Source organism: Microcaecilia unicolor, chromosome 2 (genome assembly GCF_901765095.1).
Source record: "Microcaecilia unicolor chromosome 2, aMicUni1.1, whole genome shotgun sequence".
Lineage (NCBI taxonomy): Eukaryota > Metazoa > Chordata > Amphibia > Gymnophiona > Siphonopidae > Microcaecilia > Microcaecilia unicolor.
In genome coordinates, this window is record NC_044032.1 from 346,889,708 (window position 1) to 346,911,584 (window position 21,877).

The window sequence follows — 21,877 nt, forward strand, 5'->3', positions numbered from 1 at the left end:
ACAAAACCTTGCTACAAACAGTATTTTCAGAAAACAAAAGACGTTTGCTTTTTTGAAAATGCCTATATTTGCTATTTCGGTTTTGGACATTTTGAACAAAATGTCCACAGTTGGACGTAGATGTCATATTGAAAATGCCCCTCCATGTATAGAAAAGGGAGACTGAGTCCAGCTGCTCTTGTACAAAGTCTTTAGTTTAAGGTGCCCACGGTATCTAGTACCGGTAAGTTTTCCAACAATGATTTCATAATCTGCCTGTGTGGTAGATGATAGAAAAGACATATTTACCACGTGACATGAGGATGTCATGAATCTCCTTGATGACCTTCTTGTAAAGCTCCTTCTGCCATTCTCCCAGAATGTTCCACTCCACGTCCAAGAAATAAGCAGCAACATCCTTGAATATGACTGATGCCTGGAACCCCAAACAGGACACCATCAGTCAATTTTTCATGATCATGTTTGAGTAATAGACCTCCATCAGTGAGGTGAGATCTCCTGTAGATTATAGTAATAGAGGAAGAGAGCTCTGTTCTCCAGATATCTACTGTTTTGGATAGGTTTCCTGGTCCCTAGTGATACAGCGGAAATCTCATGTTAGCTAATTCAGCTGTTGGAAGGAGGAGCAATAGTAATCAGCAAATGTGGACCAGAAAAGAAGTGACAGGTGAATAGTTCTTTATGTAAAAAATAATACAAACACCACAAAAAGAGGGAACCATGCAATACAATAATTATAGAAAAAACAAAAATCCACAATATAAATGCCAACAAAATATTAATGGAAAGAAAAAAAGGAAAACAAACCTTTCACAAAATATGAGAACCCAAACAAAAGTGGACGTCACCAAGTAAAAGTTCCAATTAGACCAATAGAGAATGGTTCAATAAAAAGGTTTAATTCTTCAAATGTAGCAAGCGTGACAGTCCATCTATGCAGCATATAGATGATACCGGACACGAGCTGTGTTTTGGCATGAAGGCCTTTGTCATTGGTCCTCAAATAAAAAGCATAGCATAGCATAAGACAAAATATAAAAAGTAATAAATATAAAAAAATAATAATATAAGAAGCATCACTTAACAATTAATCTAAACCAGCTAAAAGTACATAAAAATACAAAAACAGAGATGTCTACGAATAGGATTAAAAATACACAATGGAAGTAAAACTGAATGTGTGCAGGAGGGTAAAGAAATAGGTGACACAAAACACTACTGCAAAGAAACAGTGTGCATGTGAATAGCCTATCCAGGGGATTAGTAATGGATTTATGGATGTTAGGTAATATGTATATAGTTGGAATGGTGGGACATGCTGTGAGCAAATAATGATGTTCTTTAGTAGTTAAATAGCTCATTTTATTAGCATATTCTAATATTTCTTTTATCTCTTTCTGTAAACTTTCTGTTGGATCACCGTCAAGTTGTAAACAGAAGGATGTTTCTTCCAATTGCCTCATAATTTCATTTATATAGGCTTCATGGTCCATTACTACAATACCCCTGCCTTTGTCGGCTGGTTTGATGACGATATCAGTATTTGAAGACAGAGTATGTAAGGCCATATTTTCCTCTGGTAAAGTTATGAAAAGGATATCTCTTCTTAATGTTTCAAGTTTAGTGATGTCTCTAAGAACTACTTTGTGGAAAGCTTGAATCACCGGGCCAATGTTACTGGGGGTATCCACTTGGAATTCCTCGTCATAACTGAAAAATCTTGATATGAATTAGTTGTTGTGGAGAAAAAGTGGTAATTTCCTCTGAAATTTAAATAAACTGATTCTAGTCTGGAATGGGTCATATTTAGAAGTAGGTGCGAACGAAAGACCTCTTTGCAACACTTGCTTCTCTACTTGTGTTTGGGTGCTTTTCTTGATTTTCTTTGTGGAAGGTCTATGGATCCTTTTACTTTTCTTCTCTTCGTGGATATGGGAAGGGCCAGTCCTAGTGGGCAGGCTGTATTGAGAGAAACCTGGTCTTTCTGCCAGGATCTGTGAGGAAAGGGGCAATCCTGTGCTGGCCTGATAACAGTGATTCCCACTAGTTGTAGGTTATCTAAGCAGCAACTGAGAAGTGAGCTCCAGGAGAGGGAGAGAGATAGACCCCCCTACCCCCACCCCCAGGATCGGAACAGAGCAAATACAAAAGCATGGATTACTGAAACAAAGCCAACATGCATTTAGTCAAGGGAAATCTTGCCTCACCAATCTACTACATTTCTTTGAAGGGGTGAATAGACATCTGGATAAAGGGTGAGTTGGTCGATATCGTGTATCTGGATTTTCAAAAGGCATTTGACAAAGTACCTCATTGTACCAAGTAATTGGAAAGTCATGGGATAGAAGGCAATGTCCTGTTGTGGATGAAAAACTTTTTAAAAGATAGCAAACAGAGTAGGGTTAAATGGTCAGTGCTCTCAATGGAGAAGGGTAGATAATGGGATTCCCCAGGAGTCTGTGTTGGGAATGCTGCTTTTTAACATATTTATAAATGATCTAGAGATGGGAATAACTAATGAGGTAATTCAATTTGTTGATGAGACAAAGTTATTCAAAGTTCTTAAATCAGAAGAGGATTGTGAAAAATTGCAAGAGGAACTTACGAGTGGGAGATTGGGCTATCAAAATGGTAGATGAGGTTTAATGTGAGCAAGTGCAAAGTGAGGCATGTGGGAAAGAGGAACACAAACTATAGCTATGTGATATAAGGTTCCACATTAGGGGTCATCGCTCAGGAAAACGATCTAGGTATCATCGTTGATGATACTTTGAAACCCTTTGCTCACTGTGCTGTGGCAAGAAAGAAAGCAAATAGAATGTAAGGAAAGGAATAGAAATCAAAATAAGAATGTTATAATGCCTTTGTATTGCTCCATGGTGTGACCGCGCCTCAAATACTGTCTGCAATTATGGTCACCACATCTGAAAAAAGATATAGCAGAATTAGAAAACATAGGATAGCCAAACTCGGTCAGACCATTGGTCCATCTTGCCCAGTATCCTGCTTCCAGTAGTAGCCAATCAAGGCCACAAGTACCTTGCAGAAATCCAATTAGTAGCAACGAAAATGATAAAGGGCTGGGACGACTTCCCTATGAGGAAAGGCTAAAGTAGCTAGGGATCTTCAGCTTGGAGAAGAGACGGTTGAGGGGAGATATTATGGTCTATAAATTACTGAGTTGAGTGGAAAGAATAGTAGTAAATCGCTTGTTTACTCTTGGATTAAGGCTAGAGATTTCCCTGTTTCTGTAAAGATGAGTAAGACTAGAGAAGGCTGGGCAGATCCCTGAAGGTCTCAGATAAATTCCCTCTTTATATCTGGCATTGGGGCTTGCAAGGATTTCCAGTCGCAGGAGACAAATAAAAGTCTGCTCTGCAGAATCTTTCCTGCTCTTTGCAGCTCGGCAGCCACACAGGACTAGGAGGAACGCAATGAAGCCACTAAGTAGTAAATTTAAAACAAACTGGAGAAAATATTTCTTCACTCAATGTGTAATAAAACTCTGGACTTCATTGCCAGAGAATGTGGCAAGGTAAAATTATGTATCATACCTGATAATTTTCTTTCCATTAATCATAGCTGATCAATCCATAGACTGGTGGGTTGTGTCCATCTACCAGCAGGTAGAGATAGAGAGCAATCCTTTTGCCTCCCTATACGTGGTCATGTGCTGCCGGAAACTCCTCAGTATGTCGATATCAAAGCTCCATCCGCAGGACTCAGCTCTTAGAGAATTACACCCACAAAGGGACACTCTGCCCAGCTCACCACCGCCGAAACGGGGGAGGGGGATTAACCCAGCTCATCCCCACACAAGTGGGGGAGGGGAATCCGTCCAGCTCATCCCCGCGGAGCGGGGGAGGGACACCACACCCGCCGATGCGGGGGGATCTGGCTTATCCTGCAACCGCAACCGCGGGAGGAGCTGACTGACCCTAACACCGCCGAAGCGGAAGGGGTACAAAGCTGCCCTACAGCCGCACGAAGCGGGAGGGAGCGCCGGCAGAATTTAGGTCTCAATCCAGCCCCGTAAAACGGAGGGGAGAGGAATGCAGCAGCTCACTGTAACACAAAATCGTCTCAACTCCTGAAGAATCCAATTGAAAAAATTTGAACACAAAGTCCTCCTGAACAGGAACTGAAGACTAAACTTGAACCTGAAATGCAACCAAAATATAAACAGTACAGATATCTGGGAGGGGCTATGGATTGATCAGCTATGATTAATGGAAAGAAAATTATCAGGTATGATTATACATAATTTTACCTTCCATATCATCATGCTGATCAATCCATAGACTGGTGGGATGTACCAAAGCAGTACTCACCCAGGGCAGAACATAGAAATCCCTGACCGCAACACCGAAGCTCCAAACCGGGCCTCCGCCCGAGCAGCCACAGTCAAGCGGTAATGCCTGGAGAAGGTATGAGCCGATGCCCAAGTTGCCGCCTTGCAAATCTCTTCCAAAGAGACGGACCCGGCCTCTGCCATCGAGGCCGCCTGCGCTCTGGTGGAGTGAGCCTTCAGCTGGATAGGCGGCATCTTCCCCGCGGCCACATAAGCCGCTGCAATGGTTTCCTTGACCCATCGTGCTACTGTAGGCTTGGCAGCTTGCAGACCCTTACAAGGACCTGCGAACAGCACAAACAGATGATCCGACTTCTGGAAATCATTGGTCACTTCCAAGTATCTGATGATGACTCGTCTCACATCTAGATATTTCCTAGTAACCGTTTAACATTTTAAAAAATTCTTTATTAATAAATCAATATAATCTTCCTAAAATTAAATCCATTCCCTTAACCCATAGTTACACCAAACCAATCCATACACACTCACATTCACCAACACATTTAAAATTGCACACACTTCTCCAAAATACTATTACAATACAACATTAAATAACATATATCTGGCGATATTTTGCATCAATATGTGATCATAGTTCTTTTAGTCACTTGTCAATCCAGTGCTCTGAAGTCTCCCACCAGAGCAACCTTTCTTCAAATCACTTTCAATGAATCAAAATCATCAGTATGTGGAGTAATAATATTGATGCAAAATATCGTCAGATATATGTTATTTAATGTTGTATTGTAATAGTATTTTGGAGAATTGTGTGCAATTTTAAATGTGTTGGTGAATGTGAGTGTGTATGGATTGGTTTGGTGTAACTATGGGTTAAGGGAATGGATTTAATTTTAGGAAGATTATATTGATTTATTAATAAAGAATTTTTTAAAATGTTAAACGGTTACTAGAGAGTAATTTGTAGTATAATACATGCAACCAATTATAGAGTTTGGACCTAGATTGAGTTTGTGATTCACATCTAGATATTTGAGAGCAGAGTACTCCTCTGGATAGTCCTCCCTACGAAAGGAGGGTAGGCAGAGCTGCTGATTCACATGGAAGCGAGAAACAATCTTGGGCAGGAAGGAAGGCACCGTGCGAATAGACACTCCTGCCTCAGTGAACTGCAGGAAGGGTTCCCGACATGATAGCGCCTGGAGCTCGGAAACTCGTCTGGCTGAAGTGATAGCCACCAAAAAGACTGCTTTCAACGTCAGGTCTTTCAGAGATGCCCTCGACAAGGGTTCAAAAGGTGGCTTCTGCAAGGCTCTTAGCACCAAATTGAGATTCCACGCAGGCACCACCGAGCGCAGAGGAGGGCGTAGGTGATTAACTCCCTTGAGAAAGTGCACCACATCTGGCTGCGAGGCCAGGGAAGCACCCTTCAGGCGACCCCTGAAGCAAGCCAGAGCCGCTACCTGGACTTTAAGGGAACTGAGCGACAGGCCTTTCTCCAGACCTTCTTGCAGGAACGCCAACACTGAAGAAATTGGAGCAGTGAAGGGAGAAAGTGAGCCTGCCTCACACCACGATGCAAAGGTACGCCAAACTCTGGCGTAAGCAGTACAAGTAGAGCGCTTCCTCGCTCTCAGCATAGTGGCGATGACCTTGTCTGAGAAGCCCTTCTTCCTCAGACACTGCCGCTCAATAGCCAGGCCGAAAGACCAAAGGGGGAGGGATCCTCCATCACCACGGGACCCTGATGCAACAGGCCCCACTCCGCTGACAGCTGCAGAGGGCCGTCCACTGAGAGCCTGATCAAGTCCGCATACCAGGGACGTCTGGGCCAGTCCGGACCCACCAGGATTATCCGGCCCGGATGCTTTGCCACCTGGCCTAGCACCCTGCCCAACATGGGCCAGGGCGGGAACACATAGAGAAGCTCCTGTGTCGGCCACTGTTGGAGAAGAGCATCTACTCCCAGAGATCGAGGGTCCCGTCCTCTGCTGAAAAAGCGCGGCACTTGGCAATTGGCCGATGACGCCATCAGATCTAGGCTCGGCTGGCCCCAGCGCTTTGTGATGTCCAAGAACGCCTGAGCAGATAGCTGCCACTCTTCGGGATCCAAGGTATGGCGACTGAGAAAGTCCGCCTTGACATTCATGACTCCGGCAATGTGGGCCGCCGACAGCTGTTCCAGGTTCGCTTCCTCCCACTGGCATAGATTCATGGCCTCCTTGGCTAGAGGGGCGCTCTTGGTACCTCCCTGACGATTGACATAGGCCACAGCCGTGGCATTGTCCGACAGGACCCGTACTGGCTTCAACGCCAGTACCGGGAGAAACTCCAAAAGCGCCAATCGAATGGCTCTGAGTTCCAGGAGGTTGATAGACCACTTTGCCTCTGCAGGAGACCAGAGCACCTGCGCTGTCCTTCCCAAGCAGTGGGCTCCCCAGCCCGTCAAAGAGGCGTCCGTCATGACGACAACCCACTCTGGGGTCAAAAGAGGCATTCCTGCGGACAACTTTTCTGTCCTCAGCCACCAGCTCAGCGCCTTGCGCACCGCTGGGTCCACGGGAAGGCACACAGCGTAATCCTCCGACACTGGAGTCCAGCGCTGCAGCAGAGAGAGTTGTAGTGGTCTCATATGAGCCCTGGCCCAGGGCACTACTTCCATCGTGGCCGTCATAGAGCCCAACAGCTCCACATAGTCCCAAGCCCGAAGAGGAGAGGCTAATAGGAACTGGTCCACCTGAGCCTGAAGCTTGACAATCCGATTGACTGGCAGGAACACTCTGCCCACTTGGGTGTCAAAACGAACTCCCAGATACTCCAGGGACTGAGTCGGGCGCAGCTGGCTTTTCTCCCAGTTGATGATCCACCCCAGGGAGCTCAAAAGAGCAATCACCCGGTCTACAGCTCTGCCGCACTCTGCATAAGAGGGGGCTCGGATCAACCAGTCGTCCAGATAAGGATGGACTTGTACTCCTTCCTTTCGCAGGAAGGCCGTGATGACCACCACTACTTTGGAGAAGGTCCGCGGAGCAGTAGCCAACCCGAACGGGAGGGCTCTGAACTGGAAGTGTCGGCCCAGGACTGCAAAACGCAGAAAGCGTTGATGAGGAGGCCAGATGGGAATATGCAAGTAAGCTTCCTTGATGTCCAAGGATGCCAGGAACTTCACTGCCGCTATAACAGAGCGGAGAGTCTCCATTCGGAAGTGCCGAACTTTCAAGGCCCGATTGACCCCTTTGAGGTCGAGGATAGGCCGTACAGAACCTCCTTTCTTTGGTACCACAAAGTAAATGGAGTAACGTCCCTTGCCAAGCTGATCTTCTGGCACCGAAACGACCGCACCCAGGCGGATCAGATTGTCCAAAGTCTGCTGCACTGCCACAGTTTTGACCGGAGACTTGCAGGGAGAGTGCACAAACCCGTCTCTTAAGGGTCGGCAGAACTCTAGCTTGTAGCCGTCTCTGATGACTTCCAGCACCCAAGCGTCTGAAGTTACCCTGGTCCACTCGCCCAGGAACGAGGACAGGCGTCCTCCAATCTGCTCTGGGCCATGGACCAGGGCCCCGTCATTGGGTACGAGACCCTGGGGGAGGACCGGAGGACGCACCTCCGGGACGGTGGTCTCTGCGAAAGGAATGCTGCTTGGGGGAGAAGTTCCTCTTGAAGGAAGAGGGGGCAGAGGAGCCCGACTTGCCCGGGCGATACCGACGGGCTTCCTGAAACCGTCCTTTGGAGTAACCAGGGCGGGCACCACTGGCCCGAGCCCTGACCTCTGGTAACCTCTTGCCCTTAGACGTGCCGAGATCGGTCACAATTTTGTCCAGCTCGACCCCAAGGAGCAGCTTGCCTTTAAAAGGCAACTTAGCCAGGCGAGACTTAGAGGCGTGGTCAGCAGACCAATGCTTCAGCCAAAGCCAACGCCGTGCAGAGACTGTCTGAGCCATACCTTTAGCCGAGGCTCTCAAGACTTCATACAGCAAGTCTGCCAAATAAGCCAAGCCCGATTCCAGGGCCGGCCAATTAGCCCTCAAGGAAGGATCCGAGGGGGAAGCCCGCTGCACAATCGTCAGGCACGCCCTGGCCACATAGGAGCCGCAAACTGAGGCCTGCAAACTTAAAGCAGCCGCCTCGAAGGACGACCTTAAAGCTGCCTCCAATCTTCTGTCTTGGGCGTCCTTTAGGGCCGTGCCACCTTCCACCGGCAACGGTGTTTTCTTAGTCACCGCAGTGATTAAAGAATCCACGGTAGGCCAAAGAAAGGCCTCCCGTTCACCTTCAGGCAGAGGATAGAGGCGGGACATAGCCCTAGCCACTTTGAGGCTCGCTTCTGGGACATCCCATTGAGCTGAAATCAAGGTGTGCATGGCCTCATGCACGTGGAAGGTTCTAGTCGGGCTGAGGGAGAGACGTCCTCCGGAGAGGAAATTTTCAAAATGCTCATGGCCTGCACTAACAGGTTGGGCAAATCCTCTGAGTGAAAGATCCGCGCTGCAGAGGGGTCATCCGCTCCATCCGAGCGGGAATTAGTCTCCTCCAAGGAATCCGCAAAGGACCGTTGGGAGAATTCAGATACGCTGCCCTCATCTACATCAGAGGAGACAGAGTCCTCTAGGGCCTGGAAATCCACCCGAGGGCGTTTGCTTCCGGAGGCCTCAACCCCTTTATCGGACAAGGGAGCAGGGGCAGCGCTTTGCATAAGGAAAGCCTGATGCAGCAGCAAAATGAACTCAGGGGAGAAACCCCCCAGACTGTGCACTTCTGCAGCCTGGGCCACGGCCCTAGACGCACCCTCAACCGGCGCTCTCAAGAGCGGGGGAGAAACATGCTGCGCATCCAAAATGGCATCCGGCGCGAAACTCCGAGGAGCCGCGCGGGAAGAACGGCGCTTAACTTTGGCCGCTTTTTTGCCGTCGCCCGAATCAAGGGCGACCATGGCATTAACGTCTCCCACCTCAACGGCGGCCCAAGAAGAAGCCATCAGAGCAGAGTAGCCGGCGAGCAGCGGGGGATGGGCGTTTATGGCGGGAAAAGCCGCCGCACCAGAAGAAGAACCGGGACACTGACCGGCCTCCAAACTGACGCCCAAAAAAGGCGATTCAGGTTTTGAAACCCCCGCATCCCCGCTAGATGCGCACACGCGGTCCGGGGAGCGATTCTTCGCGCCCTCGCCCTCCGACGCCATAGGCCACGTGGAGACCGATCGGGGAACCCCCTGCCCGCTACAAAAGGTAAAAATTACCTGCTTCTCGCTCCGAGCTGTAACGAACTGGTGTCCCAGTGAGCAGCTGCAATAAACGCTGATATAAACGTTGAAATAAACGCCCTTTTTTTTTTTTTTTTTTATTATTTTATTTATAAGTTTTAACAGATTATTACAAGAACACTTGTAAATGAAAAAATGGAGAAAAGTATACATATTTTTCATAGGAAAATCAATATATAAGAAAACTACTTAATCTCATCCATTTCAAGTCCACAATTTGGGAAAAAAAAAACAAGGTACAATTCCAGGAAAATAATTTTTTCATGAATACAAGATCAAGAAAAAAAAGGAAGAGAACATAACATGCCTTATATTCCTTTTTACGGAGTAGATGTAGACAAAGCCTGGAATTGCTGACTAGGACTAGCCGCTAACTTAGAATCAAGAAAATTATTCAGCTGACATGCATCATAAAAAATATATTTGACTGAACTAACTTTAATCACGCATTTACATGGAAAGTTTAACCAGAATAAACCTCCTAACTGTAAGACCCTTGGACGGAGTTTCAGAAACGCTTGACGTCTCCTTTGTGTAACTCTGGCTATATCCGGAAATATTCTAATTTTTGTATTCATAAAGAGATCATCTCTATGGCGAAAAAATTGTTTAAGAACCCAATCACGGTCGGGTTCTAACACAAAGGAGACAATCAATGTTGCAGGAATCGTTGTCATTTCTTCTTTTTGAAGTTCTTGTGTTAAATTCAGCATGTCGAATGAAGCATCAGGTCTTTGTTCTGGTTGGTCCACTACACCCTTTTGTTTCTCAATTTTATATGGAGGCAAATAATAAATTTTAGAAATCGGAGGGTATGCTTGTTCTGGAATCTTTAGTATTTCTGATAAAAAGGACGTCCAAATTTTTTTTTTTTTTTTAAACGGAGCCAGCGGGAAGGGGGAGAAAAGGAGGGATCTGGCACCACCAGGTTTGCACTTGCTCAAGAAGAGCCCTCAACCCCAGGTACTCAACAAAACCTAAAGATTAGGCTTGGAGACCTAGCCAGAGCTGCTGCTGTGTGTGACCACCACCTGCTGAGATAGAGAAGATACTGAGGAGTTTCCGGCAGCACATGACCACATATAGGGAGGCAAAAGGATTGCTCTCTATCTCCACCTGCTGGTAGATGGACACAACCCACCAGTCTATGGATTGATCAGCATGATGATATGGAAAAGCAGTTAACTTAGCGGGTTTAAAAAAGGTTTGGATAATTTCCTGAAAGAAAAGTCCATACACCATTATCAGGATGGACTGTGAAAATCCACTGCTTATTCCCAGGATAAACTGCATAAATCTGTTTTACTTTTCTGGGATCTTGCCAAGTACTTGTGACCTGGATTGGCCACTGTTGGAAACAGATTATTGGGGTTGATGAACCTTAGGTCTGTCCCAATATGGTAAAGTACTTATCAAAGGTGGCTGAGTGAAGGTGCATCTTTGAGAAGAGAAAGAGGGACAGTGAGGTCCGGTTCTAAGGTAGTCTGGCGGCTGGGGAAAAGCCCAGCAGAATAGTTGCCTGGGAACTGAAAGACAAGCCACAGCCTCCGATTGGATCAGATGGGTGAAAGTGGCTAAAGGTCTGGATCCCAGCTAGCGGCTCAATCTTTGGCCGGTAAAAGTTCAGAGGAATGATTTTTGGATCGTGAGGCAGGGGATGGTGGAGCTGTGGCGGCCTGGAACAAAAAAGTTTTGAAAAAAAAAGCTACACATGGCTTTCATACACGTAGCTTGTATGCGTATATGAAAACGAGGCACATCCATAATTTTTTTGCTGGCTCCTGTGTGTTTTGGGAGGTGGGGGAGAAGTTCTGGGCATGCACAAGGCATCAACACATACCGGGTTGCTGCTCCATGCATGCCCTAGGCACTCCACATTAGAAGTCCATGCAGCTCATTTGCACGTGATTTCTTTTAAGTATCACTTGCTACTTTTACGAAGATGGAAATAGCAGCGGTTCTTTCTGAGGACTTTTGTGCATCAGCCCCTAAGACTTTTATTAACACCACTAGGAGCATGATGCATAAAGGTTGCTGTAAAATACGGCTGCCTCGCTAACTACTACCGACTCGCAAACAGCGACCAACACACAAAGGGGATCGCATGCAAACAAGATGCACAGATCAAATCCATGGTGGACCACCACCCGATCTCCCCCTGTGCACCTCCCGACCCCCCCCCCCCAACAAAATTCCCTGGTGGTCCAGTGGACCCTGGATGCCCCGCACCTCTCGACCCCCTGCAAGTGATTCTGGTGGTCTAGTGACCCCCTGGTACCTTAAAAATATTGGGCAGGAGCGATACCTCCTCCCTCCCACTTCAGACCCCACCGCTTTTAAAATGACAGTACTCAGCCTCTGTCTAGTGCATTCTGGGATGCAGTGTGCAAGGCTAAACACCAGATAAGGAGAACTCCTTATATGGAGTTTAGCCCCTCCCAGTGCATCCCAAAATACACCGGGCTGAGTGCTGCTATTTTGAATGCATCGGGGCCCCAAGTTAGAAAGGAAGAGAAGGGGTACAAGGGAAGGGGACCACCAGGATCATTTGCCAGGGTGTGGAAGGGGGGGGGGGTCCACCAGACCACCAGGGAATTTTGTCGAGGGGGGAGAAGTACCAGGGTTTATTGGACCACCAGGAACTTTGGCTGGGGGTGGGGTGTAAGGAGGTGTCGGGAGGATCCGGGCACCAGGGAATTTTGTCAGAGGGGCTCAGGAGGCGGAGGTTTCCGGGGTCCACCAGACCACTGGGGAATGTTGTCTAGGGATGCGGGGGGAGTCCAGGCATTTTGTTGGGGGGAGGGTTGGCGTCCCCCCTATTGCATGCAAATAAGCTGATCACAAGCAGCGACTAGCTTATTTGCATGCGATTCGCTTTATTTATTTTTTTTACATTTGTACCCCGCGCTTTCCCACTCATGGCAGGCTCAATGCGGCTTACATGGGGCAATGGAGGGTTAAGTGACTTGCCCAGAGTCACAAGGAGCTGCCTGTGCCTGAAGTGAGAATCCAACTCAGTTCCTCAGTTCCCCAGGACCAGAGTCCACCACCCTAACCACTAGGCCACTCCTCCACTCCTTTAGGAATCCCTCTGTATTTCCAAATTGGTAATTTTTACAGAGGTGGAGTTACACAGCGATTCTTTACAGGGACCTTTATGCATCTGGCCCCAACAAGGGAAAAGATGGGAAGGCTGAAAGGAAGCACAGGGAAATATTTTTCTTTTAGTGCTGGAACTCTGTACAAGAGGAGAGAGAAAACTTTCTTACCTGATCAGACAGCAAGACAGACATTTCCCTCCTGTTTTCCCTCTAAATCTGGAGCGGGTGTTGGGATGGATTAAGACTGGAGATTTCCCTTTTTCTGCAAAGATGAGTAAGACTAGAGGAGGTTGGGCTGATTCCTGATAGTCTCAGATAAAGTCCTTCTCCCTTCTGAATATCTGGGACTGGGGCTTGCAAGGATTTCCAGTCACAGGAGACAAAGAAATAAAAGTCTGCACTTCAGAATCTGTTCAGCTCTTTGCAGTTCTGAGGCCACACAGGAAGAGAAAACAAAGCTACTGCTGAGCTCTCCCAATTAAAGCTCTTGACTCCGCCCCCCTATGGCGAGGTCATCCTGAAGCGGCCCACCTCCTTAAGGTGGATCTGTACAGATGGCAGGTCCCACACAGGAAGAAACAGATCAGAGACCTGATTGGTCATTTTGGGGGTCTTTTACTGAAGCTTAGCTGGAGTTATGTGACTGCAGCAGAGCCCATTTTATTCCTATGGGGCCTGCTGCAGATAAAGAGTAGTTACTTACCTGTAGCAGGTGTTCTCCGAAGACAGCAGGCTGCATATTCTCGCATGTGGGTGACGTCACGTCGGCCCCGGAGGATTTCTAGCAAAATCTAAAAGTCTCTGCAACTGTGCCCTGTAGCGCGGGTGACCACACTGCGCATGCATGCGCACGACTTCCCGCCCGCCGCGAGGACATGTTCTTCAGTTGAATCCAATAGCAAAAAGAATACAACTCCTAAGGGGAGGAGGGAGGATTGTGAGAATATGCAGCCTGCTGTCTTCGGAGAACACCTGCTACAGGTAAGTAACTACTCTTTCTCCGAAGACAAGCAGGCTGATATTCTTACATGTGGGGTATCCCTAGCCCCCAGGCTCACTCAACACAACAAACAATGGTCAATTGGACCTCGTAACTGCGAGGACATAACTTAGATTGACCTGAAACAAGAAACATCTAACTGAGAGTGCAGTCTGGAACAGAATAAAAATGGGCCTAGGAGGGTTGGAGTTGGATTCTAAACCCCAAACAGACTCTGTAACACCGACTGCCCAAATCGACTGTCGCGTCGACTATGCTGCTGAAGGTAGTAGTGAGATGTGAATGTGTGGATTGATGACCACATCGCAGCTTTGCAAATCTCTTCAATAGTGGCTGACCTTAGATGAGCCACTGACGCAGCCATGGCTCTAACATTATGAGCCGTGACATGGCCCTCCAAAGCTAGCCTAGCCTGGGCATAAGTGAAGGAAATGCAATCTGCTAACCAATTAGATATGGTGCGTTTCCCGACAGCAACTCCCCTCTTGTTGGGTTTAACAGAAATAAACAACTGGGCGGACTGTCTGAGGGGACTTGTCCGCTCCACGTAACAGGCCAATGCTCTTTTACAGTCCAAAGTGTGCAGCTTGCTTTCGCCAGGGCTTGCATGAGGAGGGGGAAAGAATGTTGGCAAGACAATTGACTGGTTCAGATGGAACTCCAACACCACCTTCGGTAAGAACTTAGGGTGCGTGCGGAGGGCTACTCTGTCATGGTGAAAAGTAAGATAAGGTGCATGAACCACAAGAGCCTGAAGCTCACTGACCCTACGAGCTGAAGTAACAGCCACCAAGAAAATGACCTTCCAGGTCAAGTACTTCAGATGGCAGGAATCCAGTGGCTCGAAAGGAGCTGACATCAGCTGGGTGAGGACGACATTGAGATCCCATGACACTGGAGGAGGTTTGACAGGGGTCTTTGTCAAAAACAAATCTCTCATAAAGCGAACTACTAAAGGCTGTCCAGAGATAGGCTGACCTTCTACATGATGATGATAAGCACTGATCGCACTAAGATGGACTTTAACCGAGTTGGTTTTAAGACCAGACTCCGACAAGTGCAGAAGGTATTCAAGCAAGGTCTGTATAGGACAAGAACGAGGATTCAGGGCCTTGCTGTCACACCAGATGGCAAACCTCTTCCATTTAAAAGCATAACACTTCTTAGTGGAATCTTTCCTGGAAGCAAGCAAGATTCGGGAGACACTCTTAGAAAGACACGAAGAGGCAAAGTCTACGCTCTCAACATCCAGGCCATGAGAGCCAGAGACTGGAGGTTGGGATGCAGAAGCGCCCCTCGTTCTGAGTAATGAGAGTTGGAAAACAGTCCAATCTCCACGGATCTTCGGAGGACAACTCCAGAAGAAGGGGAAATCATATCTGACGTGGCCAGAAAGGAGCAATCAGAATCATGATTCCGCAGTCTTGCTTGAGTTTCAGCAAAGTCTTCCCCACCAAAGGTATGGGAGGATACACATACAGGAGGCCCTCCCCCCAATGTAGGAGGAAGGCATCTGATGCTAGTCTGTCGTGGGCTTGCAGTCTGGAACAGAACAGAGGGACTTTGTGATTGGTCTGAGTGGCGAAAAGATCTATCGAGGGGGTGCCCCACACTCGAAAGATCCTTTTGACAATAGTCAAGTTCAATGACCACTCGTGAGGCTGCATTTTCCTGCTCAATCTGTCGGCCAGACTGTTGTTTACACCGGCCAGATAAGTGGCTTGGAGACACATTCCGTGTTGACGAGCCCAAAGCCACATCTGAACGGCCTCCTGAAACAGAGGGCGAGATCCGGTACCCCCTTACTTGTTTATGTAATACATTGCAACCTGATTGTCTGAATCAGAATAATTTGGTTGGATAGCTGATCTCTGAAAGCCTTCAGCGCGTTCCAGACAGCTCGTAACTCCAGGACGTTGATCTGAAGATACCTCTCCTGAAGGGACCAAGCTCCTTGAGTATGAAGCCCATCTACATGAGCTCCCCACCCCAGGAGGGATGCATCCGTCGTCAGCACTTTTTGTGGCTGAGGAATTTGGAATGGGCGTCCCAAGACCAGATTGGATCGAATTGTCCACCAATGAAGAGAATTCCTAAAGTCGGTGGACAACTGGATCACATCCTCTAGATTCCCCGCGGCCTGAGACCACTGGGAAGCTAGGGTCCATTGAGCAGCTCTCATGTGTAAGCGTGCCATGGGAGTCACGTGAACCGTGGAGGCCATGTGCCGCAGAAGTCTCAACATCTGCCGAGCTGTGATCTGTTGAGACGCTTGTACTCTGGAGACCAGAGACAGAAGGTTGTCCGCTCTGGGCTCGGGAAGATAAGCACAAGCTGTCTGCGTGCACAACAGAGCTCCTATGAATTCCAATTTCTGAAGTGGAATGAGATGGGACTTCGGGTAATTTATTACAAAGCCCAGCAGCTCTAACACCTGAATAGTCATCCGCATGGCGCTGATTGCCTCAGTATACTGCACCTGTGTGGGTTTAACCTCTCTGTGCTTCAGTATACTGTTCCTGAGTTAGCTCTATCTCTGTCTCTGTGGGCTGGCTGCTCTAATGGCTTCACTACTCTACACTTGTGTGTATTGGGCCTCTCTGTACCAGGGGCGTAGCCAGCCTTCCGTGGGAGAGGGGTCCAGAGCCCGGGGGGAGGGGGCACATTTTAGCCCTCCCCCCGGCGCCGCCCCCCCACCGCCGACATTGCCGCCCCCCCTCCCGCCGCGAACCCGCCGCCGCTGCAGCCTACCTTTACTTTTGCTGGCGGGGGATCCCACTCCCCGCCAGCCGACGTCTTCTTCTTAGTCGCTTCCCGCTCTTCAATTTGTTTGCTGACGTCCTGCACGTTGTACGTGCAGGACGTCAGACTCAGAGAACAGAACTGTTCTCTGAGTCTGACGTCCTGCACGTACAATTACGTGCAGGACGTCAGCAAACAAATTGAAGTGCAGGAAGGACTGAGAAGACGTCGGCTGGCGGGGAGTGGGATCCCCCGCCAGCAAAAGTAAAGGTAGGCGGCGGCGGGGGGCGGGTTCGCCGGGAGGGGGGTCCTGGGGTGAATCTGCGGGGGCCCCGGCCCCCTCAGGCCCCACGTAGCTACGCCACTGCTCTGTACTTCAGTGGGCTGTTCCTGAGGTAACTCTGTCTCAGGCTGGGTGGGCTGGCTGCTTCCAGCCTGACACTAATTACCTCACTAAACTACACCCGTGTGGGTTAGGTCTCTCTGGGCTTCTGTATGCTCCATGCCTGTGGCCTGAAGGGGTGACCTCATCTGTCAGGGCCTTCTTAAGGAACTGGTGTTCTAGTCTTCAGTGCCTTTGCATTGCCAATGCCTCCGCACAGTGGTGTGCTGGAGCCGGCTCGCACCGGCTCGCAAGAGCTGGTTGTTAAATTTTCTTCTGGCTTGCGAGCTGGATGTTGCAAATAGCAAGCCGGCTCTGGCTCTCCTCCCTCCCTCCGGATCCGCCTCACCGCCCGCTTGTTTTTTAAATTCTTCGCTTCCAGCACCGAGTCGCCGACTGTCCTGAGTCCTCCCTTGCCGATTTGCGCTTTCAAAATGGCCACCGAGACTTCCCGAGGCGGCCTCGCGAGACTTCGGCTGAAGTCTCGGCGACCATTTTGAAGCGCGAATCGGCAAGGGAGGACTCAGGACAGTCGGCGACTCGGCGCTGGAAGCGAAGAATTTAAAAAACAAGCGGCCGCGCGGTGAGGGATCGGGAGGGAGGGAGGAGAAGAAGAATTTCATAAAACAACTCGGGAGGGGGTGGCAGGGGGGAAAAGAGAGTCACTGCTGGGCATGGGTGGATGGAGGGGGTCGCTGGACATGGGTGCATGCAGGGCAGGGGAGAGGAGGGTACACTGCTGGACATGGGTGCATGCAGGGGATAGGAGGGTACACTGCTGGACATGGGTGCATGCAGGGGAGAGAAGGGTCACTGCTGGACATCTGGGTGCATGCAGGGCAGTGCAGAGGAGGGTCGCTGGGTATGGGTGCATGCAGGGCAGGGGAGAGGAGGGTCACTGCTGGACATGGGTGCATGCAGGGCAGGGGAGAGGAGGGTACACTGCTGGACATGGGTTCATGCAGGGCAGGGGAAAGGAGGGTCACTGCTGCACATGGGTGCATGCAGGGGAGAGGAGGGTCACTGCTAGACATCTGGGTGCATGCAGGGCAGGGCAGAGGAGGGTCGCTGGGTATGGATGCATGCAGGGCAGGGGAGAGGAGGGTCACTGCTGGACATGGGTGCATGCAGGGCAGGGGAGAGGAGGGGAGAGAGAAGAAATGCTGGACATGGATGGAGGGGAGAGAAGAGTGAGGAAGGAGATGAGTTGAGGGAAAAGGAAGAGAGGAGAAAAACTGCACATGGATGAAGAAAATAGGCAGAAGCTGAGGACCAGAAATGAAGAAGAAAGGAGGAAAGAAATAAATGGAAAGGAAGCCCTGGAAACGGAGTTAAGAGGACAGATAGCAGCAGAATCGGATACTGGGCCAGCATGATCAGAAAAACAGTCACCAGACAACAAAGGTAGAAAAAAATAATTTTATTTTCATTATAGTGTTTGGAATATGTTCACTTTGAGAATCAGGTGCTCAACATTAAAAGTTTATATTTATTTACTTATTTATGGCATTTTTTCCCACATTAAACATGAATTAGATTGGAACCTGGGATCATTTAATTTTTTTTCCTGGAGAGAGTAATGCATTGCCCCCCTCCCCCGCTATAGCCAGCTCTGCAATTTTGGGGGGGCGCAGAGGTGGACGGGGGGGGGGGGGGGGGGCGCAGTGGTTGACGGGTGGGGGGGGGCGCTGAGGTGGACCGGGGAGAGAGCCTGTTATTAAAAATTTACCAGCACACCACTGCCTCCGCAGTGCCTTAGGTCCCGAGGTTAGTGTGCTGTTTGCACAGTTAGCTTTCCTTGTCTTTTCTTGTGGGCTTCCAGCCTTCTGCTTTGCTAGTTACTATCACCTGTGGGCCTTGCCTTCTGGCTCAGGGTATTATTGCTCGTAGGCTTTCTGCCTAGTCTACTACTTACCTGTGGGCTTCTTGCTTTCCTGCTCAGGTATTATTGCTCTGTGGGCTTTCAGCCCTTCTGTGTCTATTGTTCTGTGGGCTTCCAGCTCTTCTGTGCCCATTGCTCTGAGGGCCTCCAGTCTATCTGTGTATCTCACTTTTATCTGTGGCCTTCTAGGCCTTCTGAGTGTATTGTTGCAGCCGGGGGGTTTCCAGCCCTTCTGTGGGCTTCTAGCCTTTCTGGGTGTATCTCTCTGACCTGTAGGCTTTCAGCTTTTCTGTGTATATTATTCTCTGTGGGCTTCTAGCCTTTCTGTTATCCCTGTGTAGTGGCTCTGCTCCCTGTCTGAGGTTGGTTAGCAGCTGATGCTGCAGTCATTTCTCTCCTTTCTATCTGTTAACTACTGTAGCTCCAGTCTAACCCTTCCTCTGGCAAGCGTATCTGTCATTCCCATTCCCTTGAGCTTAGCTTGTATGTAGCTCCTGTGTCTTCTTTCCTGCCAAGCTAAGCTTCCATGGACACCCTGCCTGCCTAGTGTTTGGGTGAACCCGGATCCAGTCAAGCTCTGCCAGTTTCCCGAATCCTGTGGGAGAAGCCTGTATTGAGTATCCTGTATCCTGCTTCTCAAGCCTGAACCCTGCTGTAGGACGTTGTTCCTGGATTCCTTGTTACTTTCCTCTTCAGCTCCAGCCCAGCCACTCCAGCCCTGTCTACTTCAGCCCGTCTTAGGGTTGCCTGTCTCCTGTTGGGTGGTTTTGCCTGCTGCTGCCACCTCCGTGACAGCGGCCCAAGGGCTCACATTTCCCCGAGAGACCTGACAGCCTCAGAAATAGGACAGGGTCTCTGCAGCAAGCAGGGTCAGTCACTCCTTGCGGGTACAGCTGAACCAACTGGTACACTCTCCAGATAGGCAGTTCGCAAGGTTGTGGACCTTAGCAGGTCTATCCCATCTTCTTGCCAGCTCCAACTTCTTCCATGGATTCCGAACAACTCCCTTCTCTCTGTTCCCGCTTTCCTAGTCCCCTCTTCCCAGGTGACCAGCCGGGGCCGATCATGATCTTGTCCAGCTCATTCCCTTAGCAAGAAACGGCCGTTGTTCATGACCTTGGAACTGTTACTTCTTGGTATGCATTTCTGTTTCTCACCCGGCTTGTTGGAGCCATGTCTCACTCCCTATTCAGCTTCTCAGGGAGATAAAGGTGGGGGTGATTGCCCACAGCATGTCCTTGGATATTACATGACTGCCAGTGTTTTTCCACTAGCAGAGAGCTGAATATGCTGGCTCACTGACGTGCAGGTCATAGGTTGCAGACTCCATCTTGATGTATTAGGATTATACAGGCTAAGACCAGCAAGGCGAGATACACAGGGAAATATCCCTACAGATTCCCCCCTTGGAGATGGAATTTACTACAAAGGAGTAAAAGCCTTCTCCAACCTAACTAGCAATACAACTAGATGGGTTAAATCAGGACTCATAGTCAAGACTGAAGACATAAAAACTAAATGTCATTAACTCAATACTAACATTCTATCAATGATAACTAGAAGCAAATACTTCATAAAATCATACGCATTGTTCAACCGTAGTTTCAAAAAATGCTAATACAGCAAACTACTAATACTTGAACACTCTTAGGATGTTAGCAATTATGTCTTAACACATGAAATTATAATCAACATCGAATCATCATGATACTAGATAATGTATGGCAAAAGCATCAGCAAAATTAGTACAGAATATGATAATGGAAAGAAAACTGATATATGATAGCCACTCAAAAGAGTTACACAAAGTCTCTCAGTCTCATGGCCATGGGGGATGAGGATCAGCGAATGAGGTGGCGTTGAGCCAAAACTTCTCATGCCGACAGAGAAACAATGACAAGCATGACGATCCTCAATATGGTGAGAAATGGAATGGCGACATGAGTGGTGACGTTGACAACGGGCACCTCAGACGAGCAATGCTTGTAATCAGCAATTTGGAGTGAATCCTGGTTGACTGCAAGTTCAACAGTATGAGAGTTTTTAGACTGTAAAAATGGCATAATGTCCAAAGCAAAGTCGATGGGATGGCCACGGAATACATCTAGGATCTCCAGTTCGGATACAACAGAATCTATATCGAGGTAAAACAAAGAAACTCCTCCCACATTAACAACAGAGTACTTGGGTTCAGCAATCAAACAGACATTGCAAGGGAGAGAAAAACGATTTATAACATCATGTTTGAGGAATGTAACAGTAAAGTCAGTATTGGGTGTGCTAATCATCCACACAGTCTCAACCACAGCTACAGTGGTATCAGAAAAATCCTCATACTTAGACACAGTCACCTTGCATTTCTCTTGAACATTCTCGGTGGACAACCCGCAAAAGTCTTCTGTGGTATCTTTCAAGAAGGGTTTGCCTGGGCATAGCCAATGAATATCCTTAGTTTTTTGACAAAGATCCAAATTAGGGACTAGATAATGTTGAGGATCATCCTGTTGTAAGAAACATACTCTGGAGTCTCAACACAAAGGTACAAATTATCATGCCAAGTTCCCACATTCAAAACTTGTTTGAGCTGATACACATTCTCGGGTACAATAAAAGGTAAATGTAGGAGAAAAGCAATTTCCATGCGTTCCATATTTAGAAGTAATGGAAGGGCCGTCCCTAAATGAAAAGCAGTCTGAATTTGAAAGGGTTCAATGGGTAGACGGGTAATTTTAGCAAAAGCATCCCTAATAACTTCAGATGGGACCAAATAAGTAGGTATGTGACCCAGCATAAGATTACTAACACTGGTATCCAATTCCCTAAACAAATCTTGCATAAGGTCTTTAACAGGGTGTATAAAGAGGCGTTCCTCATTCAAAACACCTTTAATTATAGACAAATCTACCGTGTTTATCTCAATTTGGCGGGTATGCAAATTAACAAGGGTAACGGTATCTGCAATAGTTTTACCCTGGGCAATAAACTGGTTCTGTTGGGATTGTAATTTTGTTTCCACATTCTTCAAATCTGCTTCAAGGGCTTTTATGGTATCTTGCAACTGACGTACAGAAATGGCATTAGCAACAGACATGGATGCCCCAAAAAGTGAACCAATAGCGGAGAAGATCAGACCACCCACAATGCCTACAAAACGTTTAGACCTAGCGTTCTGGGGTTGTACAGGTTGAACCATTA

The 21,877-nt window shown here is 48.2% G+C and overlaps 1 protein-coding gene and 1 pseudogene across 2 annotated transcripts in view; both read right to left on the reverse strand.

The window, feature by feature from the left end:
- Positions 1–13,102, reverse strand: part of LOC115463714 (zinc finger protein 398-like) — a 338,371-nt gene extending 325,269 nt beyond the window's left edge. The window contains exons 1-2 of one of the 2 annotated variants that reach the window (XR_003941063.1): positions 12,845–13,102; positions 376–415 (exon numbers count right to left, since the gene is read on the reverse strand). Coding sequence is in view for 1 of the 2 variants with exons in the window: in XM_030194435.1 (XP_030050295.1) it covers positions 12,845–12,868 (24 nt within the window). In the remaining variant the exon portion in view is untranslated. Of the gene's footprint in view, positions 1–375; positions 416–12,844 lie in introns of those variants that run through there. The other variant, XM_030194435.1, reaches the window with a different exon arrangement.
- Positions 1–21,877, reverse strand: part of LOC115463701 — a 750,344-nt pseudogene that overhangs the window by 346,903 nt on the left and 381,564 nt on the right.